This window comes from Astyanax mexicanus, chromosome 25, assembly GCF_023375975.1.
Source record: "Astyanax mexicanus isolate ESR-SI-001 chromosome 25, AstMex3_surface, whole genome shotgun sequence".
NCBI lineage: Eukaryota > Metazoa > Chordata > Actinopteri > Characiformes > Acestrorhamphidae > Astyanax > Astyanax mexicanus.
In genome coordinates, this window is record NC_064432.1 from 26,790,530 (window position 1) to 26,813,284 (window position 22,755).

Sequence of the window (22,755 nt, forward strand, 5' to 3'; positions counted from 1 at the left end):
TAAAAATAATATTTTATCTTATATATATATATATATAGCAACACAATACATAAAGCAACACTTTGTGTTATTTTTTAAATTATTATTTTTTTCCCCATTAATTATTTATTTTTATTTTTTCCCCATTCTCATTATCTTCTTCTTTAGTATTTTTTTTATTCTCCTCTTTTTATTTTATCTCTTCTTTTCTCTCATGTTTGCTTATGTCCCTATCCTTCCTCAATGAATAAAATCTTAAATAGTCCTCTGAAAAGTGGGAGGTGGTTCCAGGCAAAAACATTAAAATAAAAATAAAAAATAAAATAAAATTAGTGTATTTTACTGCATGTAAACATCTTATATCTCTAGAACCGAAGAGCAGCTACAGCTAAAGACCAGCAGCTAACTAGTTTAGCATAAGCTGCATTTTTAGTGAAGCTAAGCTAACGCTAGGCAAGTTAGCATGGTGGCCCCAATTATCAGCCACTTGATAATTGCAACATTGGAATTCTAAGCTCTTTACTCACTCAAATAAACAGTTTAAACACTTAAAAATAATGAGTTCCTTTGATTTTACCAAATTAAAATAATCTAGAATATAACTAAGAGGAAGATGGATGATCACAAGCCATTAAACCATAAAGGAGTAAAGCAGCATAAAGTTATCCAAAAGCAGTGTGTAAGACTGGTGGAGGAGAACATGATGCCAAGATTAATGAAAAAAAAAAAACTGTGATTAAAAACCAACCAGGGTTATTCCACCAAATATTGATTATTTCTGAACTCTTGAAACTTTATGAATATTTAAGAACACTTAAATTGGTCTTATAATAAGAAGAACTCTTAATTTTCAACAATTCGGCAATAAAAAACACAATCACACCTGGATTAAAGGCAAATCATGTAATGAGACTCAGATAAAGAAGGAGAAAAGCAGCATCTTCACGTTCTGTAAACATCAAAAACAGATTCATCGTATTTTTATCTCTAAACCCCGTGGATCTCCGTCAGTCCCTGAGGTGGGTGTAGTGTGGGTTATGGTGCACCAATCTAAGGAGGACCCGCCCCTTTTAAAAAGCTCCGCCCACAGTGCGCTACAGAGTGTTCTTGGCGATGGCGTTGAGAGTGCGCACTTTGGCCACGTCGGCCACTTTCTGAGAAAACTCCGGAGCCGAGAGAGACGCTCCCATGATCACACTGCAGTTCCTGCAGGAGAAAAACACATTTAAATACATATAAAAATACTTTATTTAACCATTGGAAAGTAATGAAGATACTGGGGTTTAAAATACTGGTATAGAAGTTTGGTAGAGGGGGGATCATGGTGTGGGTAGGTCTGTCACAATAATTGCAATATCAATTTATCGCACAATAAATGAACCAGACCTCAATAATTTTTGATAATCGTGATATTTTACATCTATTGTGTTTATTTGTATGTTTGTTCACATATATAACAGTGAACAGTATTTTATCCAGTTATGCTTCAATAAATGTGACTCCGTAACACACACACGGTGCGGACTAAAGTAGGTAAAGAAATAAGTATATAATTCCCAAACAAATTATAATAAATCAGAGTACGGTACCAGTCTGACTGCATTGTGCCATATGTAAAGTTTGGTAGAGGGGGGATCATGGTTATGGTGTGGGGTGGGGCTCAAACGAGCATTCGGATTCTTAACTTTACTATGTTAGCTAGCCCTCCGCTAACCTTAGTTCTCTTCTCAGTAACGTAGCTAACTCACCGCTAATGTTATTATGTGAGCGTGTTAGCTAGCTCACCGCTAATGTTTCTATGTTGGCTATCTCTTCGCTAACCTTAGTTCTCTCCTCAGTAAAGTAGCTACATAACTCGCTGCTAACATTAGTATGTTAGCTAGATCACTGCTAACATTAGCTAGCTATCAGTTAACCTTAGCTCTCTTTCTGGTAATGTTAGCTAACTCACCGCTAAAGTTAGCATGTGCTTTTCCACCGGCATTAAACACACCGTCTGGAAATGTAATACCTACATCATTTTTTAAATTTACAGTAAATTGAAGACAACTTAAGACTGTAATTACTCCCGATTACTTAATTTAAGACATTTTAAGACTTTTTAAGACTTTTAAAGGACCTACAGGAACCCTGTAGATGGTGGGCAATTCTTAAAAAAAAATGAGCATTCGGATTATTTTGGTCTTAAAATGCTGTACTGCCTCTCAAAGTCAGTCAAGTTGTCGAAATGTCCTTAAGTATGTTGTATTGTAATTCATTGATCTCTCACCTGGAGGAACACTACCCAAAGTTGCCAGATAATTTAAAACATCTACTTTCTATTTAATGAAGAATTCATTGATAAACTGAATTAATTCTAATCACCTGAATTTCATGGCGGAGTCTTTGCTGGATCGTGCAGAGCAGTGGAACTCCTGAGCCCCAGAGCCTTCCAGTATCCTCTGGAGGTTGCGCTCAGTGATGCCCCCTCCTGGTGTGGAGGAATAAAAAATAAGAAATATATAAGCAATATATGTTTCTGGAAGCTGATAGTGTATCACAATACCGAACACAGAGTCTTAGACCTACCCGGCATTATAGTTATCCTGCCTTTAGCCTGTCAGAGAGGAGAAACCATGCAGAATTACTACAGCAGAGCGACAGGTAGACAGTTAGACAGCTTTCTACACAGTTATACACCTTTACAGCTGAAATCAAACCCATTAACTCTGCTTTCAGTGCAGATAAATACATAGTGCTTCATGCTGTCAGCCCTCACCAACACTCTGATTCCTCCATTCCAGACAAATACATGCAGAAATATATTTATATCAGCTTACTCATAAAAATAATTAGTAATATTCGTAAGATTTAATCTGAAATAATAATAAAAAAAATAATAATATATTAAAATTTTAAAACACCTTTCATACATTAAAATGCAGCTTAAATACAGAATAAAGGAAAGATAAAGGAATAAAGAGAAGAAAAAAAACAGTAAAAGTAAAGTAAAATTAATAATTAAGATAAGACAATAGAAAATAACAAAATAATAAATAGTAAAACTGTAAAAAAAAGGACAAGAATGCCATAATTTGTTAATTTAATTTTTTTTTTAGAGTTTTTAGAATCTCTTCAGTTAAAATGTTCGAAATTATAAATATGGCTTAAATTATTTTTATTTCTGAGTTTTGGATCAATTCAAATTCAAATAAAATTAATCTAAATTGTTTTACATCAGAAAATTTACTGATCTAATTTTTTTAATCTAAAAGTTCACTGATCTGAATGTTTAAACAGTGTTTTAGTTTGTTTTGTGATGATCTGACCTGCTCTACGAGGCGTTTGATGAGAGGAAGCCCCTCTAAAGCCGAGGCGTCGCAGCCGCTGGTTAAAATCCTCTCGAACCCCAGAGATACCAGCGTTTCTAAGGCGACGGCGGGATCGTGAACCATATCAAACGCTGTAATGTAAACAGGAGCCGAGTATCAGTATCAGATTACAACATAAACGCAAATATTACAATCAGAAATAAAACAGATAATAAAACAAATCATTTACCTCTGTGGAAAGTAACGGGGAGCGGCCGACACACAGCTGCAGAGAGATAAATCAACATATACACAGGAAATATATACACAATATTCAACTATATTTATTATTAACACAGGAAATATACACAAAAAAATGGCAAAAAACTACTTAAATAAGTAGAGAAAAAAATAATAAGAAGTGAAGGTCTGTGAATCAAAAAAAAAATTCTAAGTGCATCAAAAACTGATGAGAGCCAGTTTCATCCACTTTTAGTTTCAAGCCATACAGATAGATTGCTTTAAAATGACAATACTATCGTTTAACGCAATAATGTCTGGGACAATATATCGTCCTGAAAATTTTGTTATCGTGACAGTACCTAATTGCAGTTAGCGGCTAATGCTAATGCTGCTCCAGCCTTAGTGCTGGAGAACGTACCCAGCAGCTCCATGCAGAGCTCAGCATCCACCCGGCCGTCCTCCGTCAGCGCCCCCAGCACCAGCCCATCAGCCCTGTGGATCTTCATCAGCTCGATATCCCTCCTCATCACCTCCACCTCTCGGTCCGTATACAGGAAGTCTCCCCCGCGGGGTCGGATCATCACGTACACAGGTATCTGTACGTTCTCCTTAACCACCTGCAGCAGACCTGAAAACAGCTGCACTTCAGAAACTACCTAAATATTTATATTTATATCCTCCTGCCTGGTTTAAACAGCAGCAGAGCTGATATATATGACCAATCTACACTGCACCGAATATGGGCATCGGCCACTACCGCTGTCTGAATATGGGCATCGGCCACTGCCGCTGTCTGAATATGGGCATCGGCCACTACCGCTGTCTGAATATGGGCATCGGCCACTGCCGCTGTCTGAATATGGGCATCGGCCACTACCTCTGTCTGAATATGGGCATCGGCCACTGCCGCTGTCTGAATATGGGCATCGGCCACTACCGCTGTCTGAATATGGGCATCGGCCACTACCGCTGTCTGAATATGGGCATCGGCCACTACCGCTGTCTGAATATGAGCATCGGCCACTACCGCTGTCTGAATATGGGCATCGGCCACTGCCGCTGTCTGAATATGGGCATCGGCCACTACCGCTGTCTGAATATGGGCATCGGCCACTACCACTGTCTGAAAATGGGCATCGGCCACTGCCGCTGTCTGAATATGGGCATCGGCCACTACCGCTGTCTGAATATGGGCATCGGCCACTGCCGCTGTCTGAATATGGGCATCGGCCACTACCGCTGTCTGAATATGAGCATCGGCCACTACCGCTGTCTGAATATGAGCATCGGCCACTGCCGCTGTCTGAATATGGGCATCGGCCACTGCCGCTGTCTGAATATGGGCATCGGCCACTACCGCTGTCTGAATATGGGCATCGGCCACTACCGCTGTCTGAATATGGGCATCGGCCACTACCACTGTCTGAAAATGGGCATCGGCCACTGCCGCTGTCTGAATATGGGCATCGGCCACTGCCGCTGTCTGAATTTCAGTTAATCATTACTAACATTAATCTATAATATAGAAAATACATTAAATAAAGGAAACTCACCGATGCTGGGTGTGATTCCTCCTTCCAGTAAGCTGGAGCAGAGCTCGATTCGTCCAGCTCCTGAAATTAAATAAATCACCAGTATCATCCAGGCTTTTCTCTAACAGCTCCAGTAACATCAGCCAGTCTGAGAGCTTAAAATCACTTTTAGTGCTTTTCCACCAGAAGAACCAGTTCTATTCTCGGTTTATTATAAGAACAGTGGTGCTTTTTTTTTAGCAAACCAGCTCAAGTTTCCACCAGATAAAATGTCACACATAATGCTGGAGAACCTACTGTATTTTATTGCACGATAAGCTGCACCTAAAATCCATTAATTGTCCCACAAATCGTCAGAGCTCCTTATAATCCGGTGCCTCTTTAGAGACGACAAGAGGTGTGACTATTTTTCCTTATTTCTTAGGAGTCAGTAAAGCTTAGAACAGTATCTTGGATATTTACATTTTCTAAAAAAAGGTGTTAAAGTGAAGAAGACATATATGTGTGCACTCCTGAGAGAGGGTGCTTTTCCTGGCGGGGGTGCTTAAATCGGCACAACACCGGTTCCTCTTGAGTGGAAAAGCACTATGAGAGCATCATCTCATCCAAATAATCATCAATAATACTTTAGAAATTATTTAAACATGGTTGAGAATTAGCATTTTAAGTGTACCTCCCCTTTCTGCGTTTATCGCTGACTCAACTGAATCCACACATACCTCCATCTGGAAGCCTTCAGACATCCTGCAAACGAGAAGAAACATCAGAAAACACACCATCAGAGAGACATTACATCATTCCCTTTAAAATCAAAGGTAATAAAAGAGGTAAAAGTCCGTCCTGACACTCGTTTATGCTAAATATTGATAATGCTAGGTGATAATAGATGGTTTCTTTAGAAGACATTATCTACCTATAAAAAGGAAATTCATTATTCCAAAATTTTGCATAAGAATACATGGGAAAATGTCTACAAAATAAATGTAGCCATTTTACATATATAGGTCATTTGTACAGTTTTTATGATACTAAAGAGTGTTAACCTGGGAATATATATATATATGTTTTTTTATAAGGACAATAAACACTATAACTCACAGGTATAATATTAAAATTTAACAATATTCTAATTAAAAAACTACTAATAAAAAACAGAATCTCATATGTGTCTCCTCCAGATTGCAATCAACCAATTAAAATGCAGCAACAAGCAAACACAAATAATCGCTGACTAATCGAAATAATAAATCACATATTAGTCACCTAATTAACCGAATTAAATCATTAACCCCAGCCCTACTGACTAATCGATCAATTGGAAAATTAATCAACAGATTAGTCGACTAACAAAACAATCATTAGTCCCAGCCCTATCGACTAATCGACAAATTTATAAACAGATTTTAATCCCAAAACAGTCATTAATCCCAACGTTATTGACTAATCAACAAAATAACCAAGTAATTATTCAACTATCAAAACAATCATTTGTCCAACTCTATTTACTAAACAACAGATTAGTTGACAAACAATTATCAATCCCAGCTCTATTAACTAACCGACAAAATAAATCAATTATTAAATCGATTATTCGACTATCAAAACAACCATTAGTCCCAGCTCTATTAACTAATCAACAAAATGATTAACTGATTATTCGACTACTAAAATAATCATTACTCCCATCTCTACTGACTAATCAACAAAATAATCATTTGATTATCTGACCATCGAAACAATCGTCAGAATAACAAACGGATTACTCGACTAACAATCAGTAATACCACTCCTACTGACTGATAGACTAATCGTCAAATATAACAGACAGATTATTCGACTTCACAATTGAGTCAAATGAGCAGTTTTTTATTTAATAATCAGTATTTCAAAGACATATATTAGATTACTTGTTTACTGTTTAGGCTGCATTATTGTTATTTATTATTGATTATTATATAATATGATGATTTTTCTGATTGTTGAACTGCAAATTGATGCAGACAGGCTGATCTGCACGCTTTAAACAGCGAATTACAGCAGATTAAAGTGTTTAAATGTGTAAAATAAAGAAATAATGAAGTTTAATAAAGAAGTGAGAGAGTGTTAATCTGCCACACTGCTGCTCACACTCATACAGCGGGATTAAACAGCGATAAACTGATTAAAATCAACATCAGATCGGTCGAATAGCGATTCAATAAGAATAAACCGCTTCAGTTTCAGCGGAATCCGGTTATTTTTACCTTAAAACCGTGTTTTTGGGTCACATTCAGCCTGTAGTTCAGCTCTGTTTATAACCCGCCAGCCCGGGGCTCTGCCGAGATCTGATACCCCGCCAAATCCTGCTCCCCTACTCTATATTTAAACATAAAAATACAATAAAAAGCAGCGTATTTAATAAATAATATCTGTATAATATTTACAAAGTCTGAATCAGTATATCAGACTACAGTTAAGGGAATAGGGCTGATTATAACCCTAGTTTTGTATTTTAAATTGTATTTTTATTATTTTATTAGTAATATTATTATTATCTGCCATGTTCACATTTGTAACAATCAAAAAATATATATAATAATAACGAGAAGACGCTCAAATTGTTTTTTGTACTAAAATAAATAAAAACTATCGTAAAAAAAACTCGAAAACATAAATATATAGTTGCGCGCATGCGTACTGGTGGTAGGAAGCGCATATCCACGGGTAGCCCAACTCGACAGAACACCAGGCAAGACGGATCTGCGCTGTGATTGGTCAAGAGCGACCAACCTTTTTTTTAAACATTCTTTTAATATTTATTTTAAAATAATTGTAACTTTAGATATATTTTCACATTTTATTGGTTATTAGACGAACAGAAAAGTAACCTATTGGTTAATAAATAAATAAACATTTTAACGCAAAAAAAAAAAAATACAAAAAATATATACACGTAAAAAATAAAACTTAAAAAAGCTAAGACATGAACATTCCACACGTGGGATCATTTTGAGCCCGTTTTTAAAAAAATTTCAATTTACAATATTTGTCAAAAATAAATAAAAATAAAATTATAAAACTGCTTACAAAACATGCAAATCGTTTTTTTAATATCACGTGACGTCAGGGGTCAAAGTTGAATCGGGCTTGAATAACACGATTATTTTATGTAAATATTTTATTTGTATTTATATTTTTAAGTCCACTAGCATCAAACACTCTGGAGAGTAAACTTTCCAATTAGTCGATGAAAAATCATGAGAAAAAAAAGCTAAAATAAAATGATAAAAATAATAACATTTTTACTTTTTTTCCAAAATGGCACGTGACATCAGAGGTCAGAGGGGAGTCAGGATTAAACCAAGCGAAGTTTGATTCAGCCGAGTGAACCGATTCATTTCTTTCTTTAGCGATCCAGAGATTATACATTATAATATGTATATTATTTTTTCTTTATTTTCCAGGTTTATTGAAAATGTTAATTTAAAATTATTTTTCTCTAATAACTTATACAATGTTAAAAAAATAAGTAAAGTATTTTTTGTTTATGTATTTTTTTTCTAAATCAACTTTTTTTCTTTTTCTCTAATATCTAAGTAAATGCATTTATTTTTTGCGTTTAAATATGTATTTTTTTATTTCTTAAACAACACTTTTCTCTTTGTCTAATAACTAATAATACAATCTAAAATAAAAAAAAGTAATAGTTATTTTAAAAAATATATAAAAAATAAGTTTTAAAAGTGGTCGGTCGCTCTTGACCAATCAGGGCGCAGATCCGTCCTGCTCGGTTCGGTCGGGAAAAAGGAACCGACTCACCAAATGATTCAAACAACATGGTGCCGGTGTGAGGAAGCGGAGGTCCTGTGTGTGTTTGGATCTACAGGACGGAACCATGCTGCTCCCGAACCTCCGGCACGCGGTGTGCAGCGGCTTCAGGACCACGGGGAGAACCGCGCTGCAGAACCCGGTAACAGAACCCGCTAACAGAACCTCTCCCGCGGGTTTAACGCGCGAGTTATAGCGCTAATTAACGCAGAGGCACGCGACGCTATTAAAGCCTCGTTAATTGAGGTCATAATTAAGGTCAAGAGTCACACCTGTCCTCAGGTACACCCGGGTACACTCACTTATAACCATATACAAACAATTCATACCTCAATTCAAATATTTCAGTATTAATTCATAAACTGAACTCTTGTTATACTCTATATTAGAGCTACAGTGCAACATTCATCAATCAATTGTCTGACAATTTTAGGCTAAATAAAAAACATATATAGAAATTGATGGTAAAGGTTCAGTGTAACGTTTATTAATTTAATTTTCTGCCATTTTGAGGCTAAATGCAAAAATAGAAATTTGGATATAAAAAAAAATTATTTCATCTCTCTCATCTCACAATCTGAATTTCAGGAGAAATTAATGTATTAATATTTTCTTTATTTTCTGACTTTTTTCATTTTTGCATTTTGCAGGTTTAGATTTGTGTTATTGGACAAAAAGTGAGAGAAGATTCAACTTTTCTTTTTTCTTGAAATTCTGTTTGCGAAAGGCTGAAATGAAAAAACTCGATAATTAAAAAAAATTGTGCTTGATACACTCAGAAATGTATCCGTTTAATTTTCTGACGGTTTCACGTTAAATTTGATCATAGAAAATTGGGTGTAAAACTTTGTTTACTTTGGTGAAGAAGAAATAAATCATTTTTTTTATCTTAAACAGAATTGAAAAAATATATATTCTCTTCCCTTTGTTATATTTTATAATCTGATGGTATAATGCAACTTACTTTTGTTACAAGATGCAGAAATAAAAAATTGTGTGTTTTTATTTTTTATTTTTGTCCATTTTTCCTGAAACTCGAACTACACCAAATGGTAAGAATGAAATAAAACACAGGCTTTATGGTCAGTGTAATGTTTAGCAGTTTAATTTTCTGACCGTATCAAGTTAAATTTGAAAATAATGTTTGTTTGTTTTTTTACACTCAGTATATTGATGATAATTATTTTTTAATCCAATTTTCTAGTTCCAATCTAGTTTTTCATTTTAGCCTTTCACAAACAGCATTTCAAGAAAAAAGTGCAACTTGCTAAATGCAAAAATGAAAAAATAAAAACAATAAAGAAAAAAAATATATATTTTTATCTTTCATGAAATTCCTATTGAAATGAAACAACTAAAATTGGAAAAATGGATAGTTTTTTCCTGTACACTGTACTACTATATATATATATATATATATAAATTAAATAATAGTTTTTTACATCCAATTTTCTATTTTTGCATTTAGCCTTAAACTGACAGAAAATGAAATGAATAAACACTGATCTGTAGTGGTAACACTAATTCTTCCTCTTTTTTTTTTCGGTAGCGGACGCCGTTGAGACAGTGGCTGCTACAGAGAGGACAGAACACAGTGGTGGCTGAATCCGGAGCGGCTCGAACCCCCACCGCGGTGTCCGTACCCAACGCCGCTACAGATCGAACCGTGGGCCGCTGGCTGGTGGGATGCAGTGGGCTGGTGTTGGGGGCGGTGGTGCTGGGAGGAGTCACCAGGTCAGTGATGATAAACCTGTTTATCTGGCGTTGTGCTGAATTCTGCACCCCCTCTCGGGAGTGTGCACCCACGTCTTCTTGGCTTTAAATTTTTTTTTTTAGAAAATGAAAATACCCAAGATGCTGTTCTAACTCGACTCGTATAGTAGAATAGTCACGTCACCCGCAGCCTCTCCCGAGAGGGGGCGCTTTTCCTGGCGGGGGTGCTGAAATATAATAATAGTAATATAGTAGTAATATAGTAGTGCTGAAATCTGAAACCTGAACCCCCGCCATAAGAAGCACCGCCTCTTTGCAGCACATACGCACCATCTGCTGTATAAAAGCACTTTGACTTTACTTAGAATTTTGCTCAGAGAGAGGGTGCTTTTTCTGGCGGGGATGTTGAATTCAGCACAACACCGTATCCGATCCACCTGAATTTTTTTTGTGTTGATAGACCAACACAAATTAGCACATGACTGTAAAGTGGAATGAAAATTATACATAGTTTTCAGACCAACTTTCTAGAGACTGAGATTTTTACCCCATAGGCCTTATTTGAGTTTATAATATAATAAAGAAATCCAATCACCACTTTGTTAAAGTAGAATAAGATGAACAGCATGTTTTTACTGCTGAACTGAACAGAAATAACTGCTACAGCAGAAGAAAAGTGTGAGGTGTAGTTCAGTATCATAGTTTAAGGGTTTTATTAAAAGGATGTAGTTTAGGAAAATACTGCTAATAAAATAAACCCCAGAACATTCAGTCCTTTAATTTCTCTTTATTTACTTTAATCCCGTTTTTCATACGTGTATTTTTCTAAAACATGACTTTCCAGCCACCCACATGTAGCACTAAAATATCTGTGATGGAAAGCGGCTGTTAAAAGCTGTGTGTTGGTGGAGTAACATTATATAAAACTCAACAGAGCATCAGATTTTAATAATAAATAGTACATTTATTTGGGGAAATTTAAATAGTTTAGCAAACTTGTGCGGTTCCTCGCTTTTCTTTAAAGACCGGTGTTATGACCGGTTGTGCAACCATGTCCAATCGTGCTTCCCTAGTGTATATTTCAACGTAAAAATAATGAAAGAAAAATGCTTTCAACAGGATATTAGAATAAGCTAGCTAATTAAGTCACTGTATCAAAAAGTTAAGAATTATATTTTTTCTGCTAAGCTTAGCTGATGAATTAGAAGGAAAACTTGCCAAAACCCCTGAACCCCTGTTCCTTACTAGTGTATCTTAAAATACGCTTTATATTCTGTTGTCTTATAGTTCAGAAAATACAGTAATAAAGGACGTGCACTTATATGACCCTGATTACTCAGAATTACATAGTCATTTAATCAAAGACCAGACTCAACTCATGGATGTTTTATATTTATATAATTTTATTAGAAGTGATTTTAATGCTGGAATAAAGACGTTAGAGTGTCTCCAGTTGATGAAGTGATGTTTTCTGATGTTTTCTGCTGTTTGTTTCAGGCTGACGGAGTCCGGGCTCTCGATGGTGGACTGGCACTTGGTGAAGGAGATGAAGCCGCCGAGATCTCAGGCTGAATGGGAGGCAGAATTCTCCAAATATCAGCAATTTCCAGAGTTTAAAATGTAAGTTCAGCTCCTGCATGATGGGAAATTACATTAAATACATTAATAATACTGATTCCAGTATAAACATTCCAATTCCTACTGCTTAGAATTGCTTCACTGTGGTTCTGAAACAGTTTCTTCCCTCAGGCCATCAGGCTGCTAAACACCCACTTTAGCATAGATGTATCAAGTATACAATGCTATTAATGCTTCTTTAATTTAGTTTCTTTAATTTTGTGCTCCTTATGTATGAATTTTATCAGTCAGGTATTAAGGAATACGTGGCTACGTGGAATAAACCGCTAGCTGATAGCGCCCTGGTATACCCAAACACTCAGGGTTTATCAGTGTAGCTCTGTCGGGCAGCATTTACTAGCGCTAAGCGCTGCTGCTAAATATTGGAAATCTAATCTTAGTGTACATAAATGGAAGCAGTTTTCAGGAGAGAAATCTGTGCAGATTAACATCCAGCACTCTTTTTTTTTTACATTTAGTATATTGATGAAGAAATGGGTTTTTATCCATTTCATCAATTTTTCAGTTATCAAGTGTTTTTTTTTTTTCTCATTTCAGCCTTTCGCAAACAGAGCCTGAATTAAACCGACATTTTGGGATGTTTAAATGAGTGAAATCTGTTCAGAATTATGTTAATCAACATTACAGCACTGAAGAGGCACAGACTTATTAATTAATAACAATAATATCACAAACGCCACAACCCTAAACATCGGTAAATGACCATATTTTAACAAAAGTAAGGTGCATTATACAATCAAATTACAAGATGCAAAAATCTGAAAAATGATTTAAGATTTCTCTTTTAATTTTTCATGAAATTTGAATTGTGAAAAAATAATAAAAACTAGAAAAAATAAAAATGGATAAATGTATTTCTTGTACACTGAACTACATTCAAGAAAAAAAAAAACTAAAGACATTTTAGTAACAAAATGTATAAGAAAAGGTTTTACGGTCAGTGTATCAAGCTAAATTCGATATAAAACGTTTTTTTTTTTTTTTTAAATATACATTCAGTATATTGATGAAGAAATGGGTTTTCATCCATTTCATCAATTTTTCAATTATCAAAAAATGAGTTAGCGCTTAGCGCTGTAGTTAGTAAATAATAAAATTATAAATAAGAATTACAGTTTTGTTTATTTAGGCCTTCTCCAGGGAAACATGGCGACACTCTTGTTCCTTACTATTGTTGCTTAAAATGCGCCCTATAATCCGGTGCTCCTTATGTATGAAAATAGACGTTTACTGATAGACTGTAAAAATATAGTGTTGAAAATATTATGTTGAAATTGTGGGGTATTTTTTGCGATGACGATGTTCTTATCAATATCAAGAATATTATATTTAAATAAATGTAAAATGGTGCTATGAATACTATAAACACTTTTTTTATACGTTCAGATGCATCGTGCTACAGTGCTTTGTTAAATTCTTATTATAAACAGAACAGTTTAGATGAATGATCTGTAATTTTGTATAAATTTTGTATATTTTCTGTGTGTTTTTAAACAGAATGAACAGAGATATGACCCTGACGGAGTTTAAGTTTATCTTCTATATGGAGTGGGGGCACAGGATGTGGGGGCGGCTGGTGGGTTTAGCCTACATCCTGCCCACCGTCTACTTCTGGAAGAAGGGCTACTTTAACAGATCCATGAAGACCCGAGTTCTGGGGCTCTGCGGCTTCGTCTTCTTCCAGGTACTGTTACTGATTAATACACTAACCAACAGCTTACCATACATTACACCTGTCTATATATATTTTATATATATTTATTATATATTAAAATAGCTTAGCCCACCATACATCATACCTGCTAGAGTAGGCCAAAGAGAACCAGTGGGCGTAAGCAAAGGGCCTTTACAAGCCAAAAGGAACAACGGATTCCAAATATATTTTTATTACATATAAAAATAGCTTACCATACATTATACCTGTCTATGTATATTTATTATATATAAAATTAGCTTATCATACATTATACCTGTCTTTCTATATTTATTATATATTAAAATAGCTTACCATACATTATACCTGCTAGTGCAGGCCAAAGAGAACCAGTGGGCGTAAGCAAAGGGCCTTTACAAGCCAAAAGGAACAACAGATTCCAAATATATATAAATAATATATAAATCATGTATTTTCTATTAAAATTAAAGTTTGGTTGAACAATTGGGATCTGCATTGAACGAACAGCAGTTGTTTTAGAGTTGGTTTGTCAAATAAAAAAAGGTCGATATAAAACTCAAATATTTTAGTTTAATTGGATTTAATTAGTCTTTGTTTCATGAATTTCATCCAAAAAGTTATTATTATAGTTTTCCATCACAGGACTGAAAGTAACTAACTCTTGATGAGTTCAGCACAGCTGTTAACTAAATATCCTGATGAGTTTAGTATGAATCTATAATGCAGAATATATTCTGAATAAAGTGAGTGTGATCTGATGTGCAGGGGCTTCTGGGATGGTATATGGTAAAGAGTGGTCTGGAGGAGAAGCCGGAGTCGTATGATGTCCCGCGGGTCAGTCAGTACCGCCTGGCCTCTCACCTGGGCTCAGCTCTGCTGCTCTACTGCGCCAGCTTGTGGACGGGTCTGAAACTGATGCTACCTGCTAACAAGGTGAGGAGAGAACAGCACCGTACTGCTGATTTCATTTATACAGTTTTAGAGTATAGATTCTACTCTGTAATAAACATTTACTCACTCATCTAAATCACAGAACTCAGGTGTTCCCTTTCCACAGGTGTATCATAAAAACAGTGAAACTAATTTGCATAGTGAACATTTGCTTTGTGTTTCTAATTGACGTGGATTTGCTCCCACAAAAACTCAAGCCGATATATATATATATCTATATTTTTTAGTTAAAAACGCGATGTACAATATACTATATATATATATATATATATATATATATATATATATATATATATATATATATATATATATACACACATATCTCTATATATATTAAATGAAAGGCGGTGTATATATCTATTTGTTAGCTAAAAAGGTGATATATATTTATTAGCTGAAAGGCGATATACAATATATGTATATTTATTACCTAAAAAGTGATATACGATATATATATATATTTATTAGCTGAAGGTGTTCTATATTTGTTAGCTAAAAAGCAATATACAATATATGTATATATATATATATTTATTACCTATATTGGCTATATAGGTTAGTTACGTTAGCGACGAGTTAGCTACGTTACCTGGGAGAGAGAACTAAGGTTATCGGAGAGCTAGCTAACATTAGCAGCAAGCTAGGTCACATAGTAACGCTAGCAGCGAGTTAGCCACGTTAAGTTTTGATTTGCAATGCAACAAATTATTTTTATTATATTTATTGTGATCTAAAAAGGTCTTAAAAAGTATTAAATCTGACTTTTAAAATTGTGCAGGAACCCTGTTTCTGTGGTATCAATTTTGGAGAGGACAAATGCACTTATTTTTATTTATATATATATATTTATATAAATATATATCTGAAGTTCTGAATGTTCCTCTACAGCTTCCAGAAACTCGGCAGGTGCTGCAGCTCAGGAGATTCGCTAAAGGAACTGGAGCTCTGGTTTTCCTCACCGCTCTCTCAGGTTCTGTTCTCATTATTTTAATCTTAAGTCTTAAATCTTAAGTCTTTTTAAATATTTTAAACACTTCTGCTAAATGTTTTATCATTTTGGTTCAACTTTACAATTACATGCTACTTTTTGAGTTTGTCTTTTCCTTAAAATTGAAGTAAAATACATTTAAGTTGTGGTTGTAAAGTGACAAAAAAAAGTTCAAGGGGTATGAATACTTTTGCAAACCACTGTAGGTATATCAGATTTAAGTCTTGCCTTATTCCTGACCACACACTCCTCCAGCATGCACATGATTTGGTTAAAATCTGGTTAAAAGTCATTTAAAACTGATTTTTAGTTTAAAATTAAAAGTGTAAATATATTGCAGGAGCGTTCGTCGCCGGTCTGGACGCTGGATTGGTTTATAATTCTTTCCCGAAGATGGGCGACTACTGGATCCCCGACGACCTGATGAACTTCTCCCCGGCCTTAAAGAACTTCTTTGAGAACCCGACCACCGTTCAGTTTGACCACAGAGTGCTGGTGAGCGTCGTCTACAATATACTTTAAATATACTAGTGAATAGTGCACAAAAAAATTGAATATCATTAAAAAGTTACTTTATTTTAGGAATTTAGTTAGTAACTTTAATGATTTAATCAAAAATGATATTATATATATGAAATTATAGTATTTCTGTACAAGAACTTCTTCAAAAACAATCCACTCAGACTTTAAAGTAAATTATTTGTTATTATCTGTAATAATTTACGCTGTTAAATAGGCTTTTTACAATATTTTACTTTATACACTTTGCAAAAAAACATTTTACAGTTAATCAAATGATTAATGCAAAAATGTAGTGTTAATATTGTTAGGGTAAATATATATGTGTATAAATAGTAGTTAAGTATTATGCAAAGTATATAAAAAATAATATTTTAATATAATAGGCTTTATAATGAGTGGATCATTTAATTTCCCTTAAAATAGTAAATAATAAAAAATAATAAAAGCACAGGGACAACAATATTAGTAATCAATTCTTTTGGCATTTATTAAAACAAGGTTTAGAAAATTTACAATGAAGAGAAAAGAGAAATAGCAGATATTATATAGTGTAATTAAAAGCAGGTATTTAAATATATATATAGAGCTTTAGCTGCTGTAGATAATATAGTGTTAAATAACTGCTTTTTATACGTCAATAACTAAAAATGGTACAAAATTCAGTAAATTTAAATTTTGCAGTAAACTTTCAGGTTTCTTTAAGAAAAACTAAAAATAATTTTATATTATAGTACAACAATACTCTCGCTCTCTATCACTATCACTCCATTATCTCTCCATCACTCTTTCTATCACTCTTTCTATCTCTCTCTATATTACTAAGTCTCTCACTCACTATCTGTCTGTCCATCTCTCTAGAATTGGTTTTACAGCTGGTTCTGTATTAATGAAATTAAACTGATCTTTGACCTTTTTTAAAAATCAATTTCTAAACTCTTATTCTGTAGTAAAGCTGTAGTGTTGGAGCAGATGGAGTTACTGCTGTTATTCTCTACTGCAGCAGCACTTACACACTTACAGCACATTCACACTTTCATCATAATAATAACTAGAAAAAGACTCAGATAAAACACAGAGAACTCTGTAACTATTAAAAGTAGAAGTTCTTTTAGTCTTTAGAGAAATTACAGATGAAGTCAGAGAGCGGTGAGTACTGTTTCTACACCTTCAAATAAAGACTCTTAGAAACTGGAGAAAAAAAAACTGCTACAGGAAGACGTCTGGCTGACCCACATGGAAACAGCAGCTTTAGCCTTTAGCTCAGATTAACATGATTAAGAACTGAGTCTCAGTTTCAGCAGAGAAGAGAAGAATTAGAAGAACGGTGTAAGATCCCTAAAAAAAAGATTAAGTGCATTTTAACCCTGTAGTATGAAAAATACAATACTGAACAATAGGGGTGTTGTAAAACTCTGGATTCTGCTGTTTAACCTTCACTTCCTGCTGTTTAACCTTCACTTCCTGCTGTTTAACCTTCACTTCCTGCTGTTTATTGAGATGTTGTTTGTTGTCCTGTAGGCTATCGGTTCATTAGCAGCTATCAGCGGCCTCTACCTGTTCTCCAGACGCCTTCACCTCCCCCGCAGGGCCAAGATCGCCATCACCTGCCTCACAGCCATGGCCTATACTCAGGTGAGTTACACAACTCCACCTCCTTCCCTAAAACACACACAGTGGGAGGAATTCTGGGTAATAAAATCCATAGCAGCAGATCTTCTGAATATATCTACACTGATGGGCGTGGTGTTCTGGAAATGAGGTGTTTACAGGTTTTTGTTTTTGCTTTTATCATACATCATATCAGACATATTTAACCTGATTAAATATAAAAAGCAGTTTTTAAGTTTTTAAATGATAATTTTATTTATTAAACCAATCTAGCCCTGTGTTAAATTTCCCTCCCTTAAATTAACTGGGATTTTTCTTCTGATATTGATATAAACAGTGTATATATATATATATATTTTATTTTTTATTTTAATGAGTAAATAAACTTTGAGATCAGACAAATATAACCTGAGTAAATATAAAAAACCTGAATTAAAAGCTAAATTTTAACTGATTTAGTTAGGGGAAGAAAATGATCTAAACCAATCTAGCCTTATGTGAAAGTGTTTAGATAGATTGGGATATATTATATATTTTCTATTACTAAATAAAAACTGCTCTATAATTTTCACTCACGTTATATTTGTCTGATATAAAAAAATGACAAACATTTTTTTTAAATCATACTTACATTTTTTTAAATTATCAAACAAACTTTAATGTCAGACAGATATAACCTGAGTAAATTTAAAAAGCAGTTTTTAAATGATAATTTTATTTATTAAACCAATCTAGCCCTGTGTTAAATTTCACTCTCTTAAGTTAACTGTGATGTTTCTTCTGATAGATATAAATAGTATAAATTACATTGTTCTAATTATCAAATAAATTTTGAGATCAGGCAAATATAACCTGAGTAAATATATAAAAAAGCCATTTTAACTGATTGATTCTCCTGATTCACCTGAGCTGTGGATCTCTGCATCTCCTCCAGAGTGACCATGGGCCTCGTCTGTTTCTATGAGGAAGAGTTTTTGTGGCGAGAGTTAAAATCAATTAAAATCTCAATAAAATAAGTTTAATACAGTATTTAAATTACAGTTTATGAAGTGCTTTTTAACTGTATCTCATTTTTAATTTCTGCAGGTGGTTCTTGGCATCAGTACCCTGCTCCTGTACGTGCCCACTCCCCTGGCAGCTACTCACCAATCCGGATCCGTCGCTCTGCTCACCTTCGCCATCTGGGTCCTCGCCGAGCTCCGCAAGGTGGCCAAGTAGATGCCAGATCCTCACCTGAAGATCTGGAGAGACTCTGCACTTATTTAAAGATAAAGACAAAGACTCGACCCTTAAGTCTTTAATTTTGGTGGAATTATCAGTGAAAGTTCCACGTCTGCTGAGATCCTTTCTTTAACTTTGATAAAAGTTTGGTTTTCTTCCTCCGAGAGACATTTGAAGACTGTAATCAGTTTAAAGTCGCTGTTATAATGAAGTGTTTAATGTTCACAGCGTGTGACTTATTGCATTTCTTGGAAAAAGATGATAAACGAGTGGAAGAAAGGGATGAAAGTGTTCAGTAAATAAAGTAGATCATCTGATACCTGATGCACAATAAAGTGATGAACACGAGGAGATGCAGGGGGTCCGTCTTTATCTGGAAATACACTGTTTTAGTCATATATGACATTATGAAGATAATTACATTATATTATATAATTACAATTTAAATACGTATTATATACAGGGTTCCTGCAGGTCCTTAAAACGTCCTAAAATATCTTAAATCAAAACCCGGATAATTACTGTAAATTTGATGTAGGTATTACATTTCCAGACAGTGTGTTTAATGCTGTAGGGGAAAACACATGCTAACTTTAGCAGTGAGTTAGCTACGTTACCGGGGAGATTACTAAGGTTAGCGGAGAGCTAGCTAACATATTAATATAGCAGCAAGCTAGCTTCCTTACTAGTGAGAGAACTGAGGTTAGCTGCAAACTAGCTAACATAAGTAGCGAGCTAGGTAATATAGTAAGGTTAACACCAAATTATCTAGATACATTACTGTAGAGAGCTAGCTACATTTTTGGGGAGAGAACTAGGGTTAGCGGCAAGCTAGATAACAATGTTAGCAGCGAATGATCTAGCTACATTACTGGGGAAAGCATTAAGGTTAATGGAGAGCTAGCTAACATGCTAACATAAAAACCATTAGCAGTGAGTAAGCTACATTACTAGGGTGTGAAGTAAGGTTAGCAGAGAGCTAGCTAATATGAAAACATTAGTGGTGAGTAAGCGACGTTACTGAGGAGAGAACTAAGGTTAGTGAAGAGCTAGCTAACATAGTAACATTAGCGGCGAGTTAGCTACGTTAAGTTTTGATTTTCCTATAACAAATTATTTTCTACCAAAGAAATTATGATGACATTTTTGGGTGTTAAACTATATGTATTGCCATCTAAAAATATCTTAAAAAGCACTAAATTTAACTTTTAAAAATTGTGAAAGATCCCTGATATATAGTACCAGTTTAACTTCGTTTTTTTATTATTTTAAAGTGTTAAACATTACATTTTTTTTTTCTTTTCTCAGTCAGCTTTATGAGGTAGAGTCACCTGGAATTCAGGCTTTCACAGTTAACAGCTGTGCTGAACTCATCAAGAGTTAATTACTTGAATTTCTTGTCTCTTAAAGGAGAACTTCAGTGTAAAAGACTTCTGTTGTAGTAAAACGTGATAAAAAGTTCTAACCTTTGTTGAATAGCTCACCTCCACTCTCCTGCAGCTTTCAGAGATCCAGAAAGTTTGTGATTTTTGCCCAGAACTCTTTAAAATCGACACTTCGGAGCATAATTTGCCCCAATAAAAAGTTTTTTAGACCATTATCCAGACTCAAATATATATAGTTCCAGAACAAAAAGAGATCACTTCTAAATGATATGTTTTTTATGATTTTACTATTTATAGGTTTATGTTTGAGTAAAATGAACATTGTTGTTTTATTCTATAAACTAGACAACATTTCTCCCAAATTCCAAATAAAAATTAATTAATTTAAAGCATTTATTTGCAAAAATTAGGATAATAGGTTTGGAGAAGAAGGATGGGCACAAGCCATCAATCAAAGCTTAACTGTTTTTAATTAAATTTAATTAATTAATAAGATCCCCCAAAAGCAGTGTGTAAGACTGGTGGAGGAGAACATGATGCCAAGATGCATGAAAAAAAAAAACACCAGGGTTTCACCAAATATTGATTTCTAAGCATTAAACATTCTTGAATATAAACTTGGAAACATGGGGCTGTTTAATTAAATATTTATTTAAAGTCCTTTACAGTAAACCAGAAATTGGCATCAATCAAACTTTCCACAAATAAAAGACTGGATTAATGTTGTTTAAGATTTTATAATGAAAATTAATGTCAAATATATAAAATCAAAAATTATCAATTTAATATATAAATATACAAAACGGGTAAATCATGTTTTTATAGGACATTTACTAAATCTCACTCAAACCCTCTATATATATATATATATATATATATATATATATATATATATATATATATAAGCAAATTTTAAATTTTCTTTTTAGTTAACACTTAAATAATGAAATAATGCAAAGAAAACAGATTCTTTTTTTAATCAAATTTTCTGTAAATAAATGCTGTAAATAATATTTTTATTTGGAATTTGGGAGAAACGTTAGTAGTAGTTAGTCATTTAAATAATAAATATAATAATATAATAACAAAGGTTAATTTTACTCAAATATAAACCTATATATCTTAATTAATTTATAAGTCATATCATTTTTTTTCCTGGAGCTGTATATTATATTTATAAATGTATAAATATATACTACCAGCACAACCCACACTAACACCTCATATACCACCACCATGAGAATGACCCTTCACCCAAATAATAATAAATAATAATAATAGCCACCCAGTGGGGTATATATATATAAATTCACTTTCATACCTGATATATACCTGGATACTCCTTCAGTCTTCTTTAATAAATCACTGTAAATAAAATACCAGTATTTATACAGAGACAAACAGTCCTGTTTTACATTTATTTTGCAGTAATGTTGCAGAGTCTCACACAAGTTTACCCACATTATTTATATATTTTTATATATAAATCTGTAAATGTTAAGACAAATTAGAAAACCCAATGAAAAAGTATTATATATATATATACATATATATAGAAAATTCTAAATGGTTCACATAAATATATAAACATAAATATCAGATATCTATATGTTCAAATATCCTAAAAAAGGTAAATATTTTCAGGTGGTGCTAATTTCTTTTACGTTTAAACAAAAGATAAAAATGGCCCAAATCCTAAATTTTAAATTATATGAGATACAGATGTTTTTTTTTTTTTTGAAGTGTGAACAGCGAAAACACACATTAAATCAGTTCAGACATTTTCAATTCCGATTCAAGTTCAATATGTTGCATTGAAATCCGAAATATCAGATTTGCGGCAAATATAAAATTTAAAGCTTAAAAATACAGTGATTCTTAAAATTATGATGCTTGATAAAAGCATAGCGTTAACAGCCTAAAATAAACATTTATTCAGTTAGAAAACCAGATTTGGGGAGATACCATCAACTACAGCTCTGAAAAAAATAAGAGAGCACTTAAAAATGATGAGTTTCTTTGATTTTACCAAATTAAAAACCTCTGGAATATAATCAAGAGGAAGATGGATGATCACAAACCATCAAACCACCAAACTGAACTGCTTGAATTTTTGCACCAGGAGTAAAGCAGCATAAAGTTATCCAAAAGCAGTGTGTAAGACTGGTGGAGGAGAACATGATGCCAAGATGCTTAAAAAACT

At 33.9% G+C, this 22,755-nt stretch overlaps 2 protein-coding genes across 3 annotated transcripts; one reads left to right on the plus strand and one right to left on the minus strand.

Moving 5' to 3' along the window:
* Nucleotides 1-867: 867 nt before the first annotated feature.
* cutc (cutC copper transporter homolog (E. coli)) lies at nt 868-8,939 on the minus strand. Of its 2 annotated transcripts, XM_049472095.1 has the most exons (10): nt 8,843-8,939; nt 7,288-7,399; nt 5,718-5,788; nt 5,066-5,125; nt 3,931-4,140; nt 3,520-3,555; nt 3,288-3,421; nt 2,548-2,575; nt 2,344-2,449; nt 868-1,185 (listed from the first exon to the last, which is right to left on the minus strand). In XM_049472095.1, the coding sequence occupies exons 3-10, from the start codon at nt 5,785-5,787 to the stop codon at nt 1,074-1,076; spliced, it is 756 nt and encodes a 251-aa protein (XP_049328052.1). In that variant the 5' UTR covers nt 5,788; nt 7,288-7,399; nt 8,843-8,939; the 3' UTR covers nt 868-1,073. The 2 variants fall into 2 exon arrangements, with proteins under 2 accessions (XP_049328052.1, XP_049328053.1); XM_049472096.1 differs by lacking the exon at nt 7,288-7,399 and having other exon boundaries at nt 8,843-8,930.
* LOC103027427 (cytochrome c oxidase assembly protein COX15 homolog) lies at nt 8,859-19,510 on the plus strand. Its single transcript, XM_049472094.1, has 9 exons — nt 8,859-8,993; nt 10,401-10,585; nt 12,062-12,184; nt 13,700-13,886; nt 14,643-14,810; nt 15,717-15,798; nt 16,157-16,311; nt 17,857-17,970; nt 19,033-19,510. The coding sequence occupies exons 1-9, from the start codon at nt 8,919-8,921 to the stop codon at nt 19,162-19,164; spliced, it is 1,221 nt and encodes a 406-aa protein (XP_049328051.1). The 5' UTR covers nt 8,859-8,918; the 3' UTR covers nt 19,165-19,510.
* The last annotated feature ends 3,245 nt before the right edge of the window (nt 19,511-22,755 follow it).